This window comes from Piliocolobus tephrosceles, chromosome 6 (assembly GCF_002776525.5).
Source record: "Piliocolobus tephrosceles isolate RC106 chromosome 6, ASM277652v3, whole genome shotgun sequence".
Lineage (NCBI taxonomy): Eukaryota > Metazoa > Chordata > Mammalia > Primates > Cercopithecidae > Piliocolobus > Piliocolobus tephrosceles.
The window spans coordinates 12,436,231-12,444,144 of NC_045439.1; the positions used below are offsets into that span (position 1 = coordinate 12,436,231).

The 7,914-nt window shown below is 55.1% G+C and overlaps 1 protein-coding gene across 1 annotated transcript in view; it reads right to left on the reverse strand.

The window, feature by feature from the left end:
* The window catches only part of CCDC197 (coiled-coil domain containing 197), an 11,822-nt gene extending 5,657 nt beyond the window's left edge, over positions 1–6,165 (reverse strand). The window contains exons 1-5 of the mRNA XM_023205328.1: positions 5,890–6,165; positions 5,227–5,463; positions 3,808–3,890; positions 2,131–2,309; positions 39–176 (exon numbers count right to left, since the gene is read on the reverse strand). Of these exons, the coding sequence (XP_023061096.1) occupies positions 39–176; positions 2,131–2,309; positions 3,808–3,890; positions 5,227–5,330 (504 nt within the window). The 5' untranslated portion in view covers positions 5,331–5,463; positions 5,890–6,165. The remainder of the gene's footprint in view (positions 1–38; positions 177–2,130; positions 2,310–3,807; positions 3,891–5,226; positions 5,464–5,889) is intronic.
* Positions 6,166–7,914: the final 1,749 nt, after the last annotated feature.

Below are 7,914 nucleotides of genomic sequence, written 5' to 3' on the forward strand. Positions count from 1 at the left end.
CCCTTAGCCCCACCCCCAGGCTGAAAGACTGGACTCACATTATAGCTGCTGCTGGTGTGTGTGTTTGCGTCCAAGTCAATGTCCTTCTGGTAAGTGATGCTGTGCTCCAGCTGCCACCACTGCTCCTGCTTGCGGTGACACTTCTTCTGCAGCTGATACAGCCGGATCTTGAGGCTCTGAGGCAGAGGGAATGGGTCATCTTGGTACAACAAACCCTCCAGGGCATGTGTCCTGGTCTGAGTCCCCAGGGTAGTATGTGCAATGACAGGATAGGAGGAAGGAACACTTCTGGGTGGCTGGGGCCATTCAAGGCACCAGAGACACAGAAAAGGGCATGTCCAGGCTGATGGAGTTTACCCGAGCCCCAGTTCCTGATGATTTTATAAAGGGGAGTCCCCTACACAAGTAATCCTGCCTGCCACCAGGTAGGACATGCCTTTGCTCCTCCTTCAACTTCCACCGTGATTGTCAGGCCGCCCCAACCATGTGGAAGTGTGAATCCATTAAACCTCTTTTTCTTTATATTTTTTTTTTTTTTGAGACAAAGTCTCAGTCTTTTTGCCCAGGTTGGAGTGCAGTGGTGCAATCTTGGCTCACTGCGACCTCCGCCTCCTGGGTTCAAGTGATTCTCCTGCTTCAGCCTCCCAATTAGCTGGGTTTATAGGCACACACCACGCCTGGCTAATTTTTGTATTTTTAGTAGAGATGGGGTTTCACCATGTTGGCCAGGCTGGTCTTGAACTCCTGACCTCAAGTGATCTGCCTGCCTCGGCCTCCCAAAGTGCTGAGATTACAGGCGTGAGCCACCATGCCTGGCCCTCTTTTTCTTATAAATTACCCAGTCTCAGGTGTTTCTTTATTAGCAGCATGAGAAGGAACTAACACATGCCCCCGGCCAGGCCCTGTGGGATAGGAATTTGAAAGATACAGAACAGGCCAGGTATGATGGCACACGCCTGTAATCCCAGCTACGCAGGAGGCAGAGGCAGGAGAATCGCTTGAGGCTGGGAGGCGGAGGCTGCAGTGAGCTGAGATCACGCCACTGCACTCCAGCCTGGGCGACAGAGTGAGACCCTGTCTCCCAAAAAAAGGAAAGAAAGAAGGAAAGGAAGAGAGAGAGAAAGAGAGAAGGAAAGAGACAGAAAAAAGAAAGAAGGAAGGAAGGAAAAGAAAGAGAGAGGAAGGAAGGAAGGAAGGAAGGAAGGAAGGAAGGAAGGAAGGAAGGAAGGAAGGAAGGAAGGAAGGAAAGAAAGAGATGTAGGACATACCCCCGTGGCCCCACTTCTCTGAGGCTTACTTTTCTCCGAAAATGGGAAGAATAGCATGGCTGGACTTGCCTTTCTCTAGTCCCAGCCTTTGGAATAGCAGCACCTACCTGGAGGTGCTGGCGTGAGATTTAAGTGAGATAAAGCACGTAAAGTGCTTCACGCAGTGCCCAGCCCATCAATGAATCACATTCTCCAAATGGTACAAAGTGGTGCAGGCTTGCAGCGCTGCCACTAGGGGGCAGATGCTCTCTCCAAACACCACGCAGCAGCCCTTTGCAGTGAACCAACCAGCCCGTCATCACTCCTCTGGGATCCCGAAGTCCCCAGTCCCCGTGGCTGCACGAATCTTCATGATGCCACGCCTTTGTTAGGGCAGGCTCTTCCACCTGGAGTGCCCATCCCTCCCAGCGGAAGTCCTAATGATTATGAGATAACCACAAAGGAAGGGGAGGGAAATGATGTCTCTGACACTGACTTTGAGGCAGTTTGTGTTTGGTGCCTCGCAAGGACCCTAGCAGATAGAATGTGTTGCCCCCATTTGACAGACGCAGAAACTAAGGGTCAGAGAGGGTACAAACTAGTCATACAGCTAGTGGGTGGCTGAATTGGGAGCTGAGACCCAGTCCCTCTGCATCCAGGACACATGGCTTTTTGACCACGCAGAACAACTTTTAGACACGAGCTGAGCCTCAGGCAGCAGAGGGGAGAGGAACGCGATACAGAAGGCGGCTCAGGAGCAACAGCCCCACCCAGGGTCCTCTAGCATTATGCCGCGGCACCCTCCAGGTGCGCAGGAAAGGGGGCCCCACGCCCCCAGCTCCCTGGGCCATCGGGAATGGAACAGACTTCAGGCAGCTGTTACCGCCATGAGAGCCCTGTGACCCTCCTCTAGAGACTCCAGGCTCCGGTGGACCGCCTGGCTCATCTGGGAGAATGCCTCGAGGCGCTTCTGCGTGTCCTGGCTGGCTGTGAAGAGCTTCCCGTAGTGCTTCACCATGGCCTCCACCAGCGCCTCCTCCGGCTCCTCCCATCCCGTGCAGCCTATGGAGACAGCGCCATGGCGGGATGGGTGGGTGCCCCTGCAATGGGCCATGCCAACAAGGTGGCCAGGAATTCCGTCTGAGGCCACAAAGTTGAGAGGTGCAGGACAGTCCATGCCAGGCTGACCCCAAGACAGTAGGATGGTCCTGCAGCTCTCCAGGCTTGCCATCCAGTGCGCACCCCCACTGCCCCCCCACCCCGCCCCCTCCACTTCAAAGGAAGCCTCAACCTTGGAAAGTTCAGCCAGAGACTGAGACAGGGATTCTGGATCGAGACTACCGAGCGAGGCCGGAGACTGCCCTCAAGGAGACCTTGCTGCTTGGGGGAGCCTGAGAAGGGAATAGGAATTGTTCCTGTCCTGGGAGAGCAAGTACCAAGTCCTGATGGTTATGCATTTTGGATGGGTTGAACAGGCGGAACTGCTGAATTAGGAAGGTCCCAAACCACGAGCAGCACTGGGCGCTGGGTCTGCCGCAAGCCCCCTGCTTGACCTGCAGCCCTGACTCCTCCTTGGCTCACTGCTCAGTATATATCCCCAGCCTCCCAGCCACATCTCCCAGCAGCCTAGAGCTCACCACCCCAAACCCACCTGGCAGCCCTGTGACTCCTGCCTACGTTTGTGTCCCTCCCTCTGCCTGCAGGGTCATTCTCCCTTGCTACACCCATTTGAGCCCCATGAAAGGTCACCTCCTCCATGAAGCCTTCCCTGACCTCCGAGGCAGAGGTTTTGGAGTTTCCATAACTCCTCTCATTCTAGCACTTAGTACAGTGGCTATGAAGTCAGATGGACCAGAATCTGAGCCCAGCGCCACCACTTCCTGACTGGGCAACCCTGGGCAAGTTCATTACCCTGTCTGGGCCTGAGTAACACAGTACTGCAAAGCTCATAGGAGGGGTATTAAACGATTTACTAAAAAGCTTAGCACAGGGCACATATTTAATAAATGGTAATAATTATGTATTATTGATGGTGTTGAAATAATAATGATGACAGTAAATATGTGTGACTCCCCTTCCCTTTTCTAATGAGTTTCCAGTACTCATAAAACAACACACAAAACCTCATCTCAGATGTCCTTATACTCTTAGTTAATAATAGCAAAACAAAAACACAAATCCAAAGACAAACAAAATAAAAATAATAATGGCCAGTGTTTACCAGGTACTAGCTAAATGCGGGGCCCTGTACTATGCTTGTAAAGGATGACTTCATCTAGTCCACATAACTATTGCTCTCCCCATTGTACAGATAAGAAAATCAAGGCCTTGAGAACTTGCCAGAGGCCACACTGTTAGCGACAGTGGAGCCAGGGTTGGGACCAAGCAGTCAGACTCGGCTGCCTGCGCCCTTCCCCACCACTGTGGGGTTGGCCTTTGTGGGTTCCCATTCTGTAGATGAGCAGCTCATAGCTCCATGAGGCCACACACCATGTGGCAGTCCTGCAGCCAGGAGGCGGCAGCAGAGAGAAAGGGCTTTCAGAGGAGGCTGAGTACATACCCTCGGGGATTTTCTCAAGGACCTTAATCAGATAGTCTTCAAAAAGTTTGTGCTTCTCGACTTCTCTCTTGAGTTTCTTCTGCCTGTAGAGCCAGATGCAAGAACATGGCCTGGAGGCTCCCAGGTCATAGGATCCCCTGTGAATAAACCTGGGCCACCCTCTGTGATCTCCTGCTTGGACCTGCACTGGGCCGGCCACGTACCACTTTATCAGTTTGTCATAGACTTAGGAGTCTCTCCACCTTCATTTCACTGCTGAGCAAACTGAGCCACAAGCAGGTCAAATAAATGCCCATAGCAGCATCTCCTAGGCAGCGAAGAAGGTGCCTAGACTTGAAGGCCAAGTCTTTCTGGCCAGAGTCTACAATGCCTCCTCTGGAGGCTGTGCAGGTGCCTCCCATCTCGGAGACAGGCCAGACCTACTAGCTGGTGATGCGGGGCCTAGTGCTTCACCTCTTTGTGCCTGGGTAGCCCATCTACAGCAGGGGTGATGTGAGCTGCTGACCAGGGTCATGCGTGGGGCACCAAGTGCATTGGGAGCGTTCCATCAGAGGTGGGTTCCCCACCAATCCCCGGAGAGGAGAGGGCCACGTGCTATTGCCTGGCCATACTTGACTCTTCAGGGAATCCCTAAGCAAGTCTCCAACAGGTCATCTGTTCTGGACCCAGCCAAGGTCAGCTGTCAAGGGCAGAGACCAGAGCAGAGCGTGGCCTGGCCAGCTGACTGAGCTCCCAGCCCATTCTCTGGCTATGCAACAGGGGCTGTGCTGGGGGTCTCTGAGTGGCCCAGGGCAAGCCACTCTGCCTCTCTGGGACCCCTCTCTCATCCATATAGTTCTGAAAAGTGCAGAACAATATCATCCTTCCCACAGATATCACGTGGGGCCCTGTGAGCCATGATGGTGCTAAACCTTATTGGAATCAGGAAGCCCTCAAAATCTGTTGGAATGGTTGGCCCTTCATAAAAGTTTGCAGAGACACGTCCTTTTGCATCTAATTCAGGTTTTTGTGTGCAGTCTGAAATTTCATCTCCCCAACCTCCCATCCTTATGGGGTGAGGACCCAGGGTCCCCACTAAGAGTCAAGGCGGCAACCTTGTAGACTGGCCTTAGAGGGGCTGAGTGGACAGGTGCAGACGGATGGTCACCCACAGTCCTCATTCCTGATGTAGAGGCTCAGCCAGCAGAGGGCCCAGGACTGGCCCAAGATCTGAGGCCAAAGGGCAATAGCCACACCTCTTCTTTCTCCCATCACAGCTGTCACCCAGCCCTGCCCCGCCCATTTGCTTCCAGACCACACTGCTCTCTTCATCCACCCCCTGTCCTGGCCTCCTGAGGGGCATGTTTGCTCAGTCTAGCCACTTAGCCCACCAGGGAGGCACTGGGGCTGGGGCTGGGGCAGGGCTGGTACAATGCGTACTTAGCCTGGAGCTGGTAGAGTTCCTGCCACAGCCCTTGAAGGTCCTCTTCCTTGTCACCAGGATTGCTTGGGCCAGCTCTCTGGCCTGTGTCCATGGCTGCCATCACCCCACTGCCGCAAGCTACGCAGGAGGACAGGAGCCACGTGAGCCAGGCAGGATGAAGACAAACCAAAAAGGAACAGTCACAACTGCAGCTTCTTCTTTGGATCCTCAGAAGCCAGGGTTAGCATCCCCACCTCACAGAAAAGGAGACAGAGGTTCAGAGAGGGGCTGTGACCAGTTCAAGGTCATCTGGCAGGACTGGATGAGGACCCAGGGCTCATTAAATCCCAAGTCCAAGGTCTTTGGGCTGCATCCCCAGCTCTGGAGAGGTTGAGGGTGCCTTTCTGTAGGGGCCTTGTTTCCCTTGCAGCCCTATAACTGGTACAGCCCCATCACCCCCAAGTCTTCAGTTCCTGGCCACCAAGATGCCTGGGAACTTTCAATAAGTGCTGGCTTCCAACAAATTCTGGAAGGAGTCATAGGGTCAGAGCTGGAGCTGGTTCAGAAAACAGCCTGCTTAGGGACGAGGCAGCTTCATTATCATCTCTGCCCACCCACCCCCATCCATGCATTTATTCACTTAACCAACATTACATGCTCTTAGCTCGTACAGTGCTTGCAGAACTACAGTGGAGACTAAGCAGAGATGCTTTGAACAAGCTCATGGTCAAGCTGGGAAGATGGTCTAGTTACAAGTAGCTTCAGCACAGCCTTGCAAATAGTTCCTGGGCCACTCGCCCAAGGCTGGTACGCAAGCATGACCTTCATTGGTCAACTGCTAAACCAGCCCAGTGCGTTGAGGAGAGAAGGTGAGTGGCTACAAGGTCAGCCTTTCTAGCCCCAAGCATCAAACACAGGTAGACAGGCACTGTAGGAGGAAGGGGCCTAGCTGACTCACCTACAGCTCCAGGAGCACAAAGCCACAGCCAGGCTGTGACATCACAATGCTGGCTTCTGTCCTCATGATGTGTCCATTGCAGGATCCACCAGTGGAGGGCCAGATTCTCCATGGTCCTAAAACCTCCCACACCCCACTCCCAGTCCCGTTCCCAAGAAGATGGGGAGGAAGAGCATTGGCAACCCCATGGGAAACTTGGGCTATTTTTGTCCTTTCTATCCAGGCTGGTCTGCTTTATGGGCTGCCCAATTCCCATTGGCCTGTCCTGGGACTCTCCCTCGACCCCATCCCACCTGAGTTTGGTGGCTGCAGCTCAGGCATTTCCCCATCAGCCCCCAAGGCTCAGCCCCACCCATGGCTCAGGACCAGGGCTGGCTCTGTGCAGGGGGCGGGAGCAAGCTGAAGGACCCACGTCTGGGAACTGCCCCTGCCTATCACTTGGCCCTGAACCTCCTGTTGGAGCTACTGGACCTGTGCCACCAGGGACGGTGGGGTGGGGAGGGCTGGGCCTCATGCCCACCCTGACATCCCACCCCCACCACACTCACCACCATGCTGGCTGGCCTGGCCTTCCCCCTCAAAGGCTTCCATTGGCTCAGAGCTGGGTCATCTCAGATGACTCCTGGGAAGTCACGGCTCAGTGTGGGCTCCACTCAGGAGGAACCCTGTGGGTGGGAAAGGTCCCCAGAGAGGGTGAAGGAGGTAGAAGCCAGGGCAGGGCCTGAGCTGGAGAAGGGGCCAGGAATGAGAGAGGGGCCAGGGTCCATTAGGAGGCAGAGCAAGGGCTGGGGTTTCAGGTCTGTGGTTGGAGTAGGGCAAGGCTGGGGCAAGATCTGGATCAAAGGCTGGGACTGGGGCCAGGGTTGGGGCTGGGCTGGGGGCTGGGGGCAGGGGGCAGGGGGCAGGGTCGGGGCTGGTCTGGGGGCAGGGGCAGGGATTTGGACTCATCCCCCTCACGACCCCTCACCAGCAGGCAGTGAGATCAGCCCCTGCCAGCTCAGGAGTCCCTGACAGGTGCCCGGGGCTGCCTCCCCATGGTCCTAGAGCCCCTCGCTTATGTGCTGAGCACCAACTGAGAATGAAGGTGAAGGGTCCTGGCTCTGGCCTTGGCTTCAGACTCAGAAGGGAGGTGGATGCAGGTGTGGGCGGCATGGATGCAGATGGAGAGGAGCTCAGGGGCTGGGGTTGCCCAGAGAAGGAGTCGGCCCAGTTCGAGGAGGGGTGGGGGAGTCCCCCAGAATCGGCAGTGTCCGAGGTGTTTCACGAGGATAAGAATGAGAGGAGAAGGTGGGAAAGGCATTGTGGCAGAAGGAATGGCAGGGACAAAGGTTGGGAGGCACAGAATAGCTTACACAGCCTGTGCGAACCGTAGGCAGAGCCTTCAAAGCAGAAGGGGGCTATCAGGGTGGGAGTGGTTTGGACTGTGGCTGGTGAAGGTGTTGGCAGGAGCCAAAGGGTATCAGCCAGGAGCAGAGACTGCCCGGGTTACTCTGGGCAAGGAGGGATGCATGGGAGGCTGTAGGGAGGCACAGAATCAGAAGAAATGCTGAAAATCCAGCTGCAAATCCAGAGAGGACAGGGGCCCAGGGGAGCCCTGGAGATCCACGCAACAGGAACTCAGGGAGGCGCCCCCAGAATGAATGCTTCCCAACCCTTTTCATCATCTTCTCCATTCTCAAGAATCAAGAGAGGGTGCCCAATTGGCTGAGCCTGGGCCATGTGCCCACCCCTTGGCTTGACTGACAGT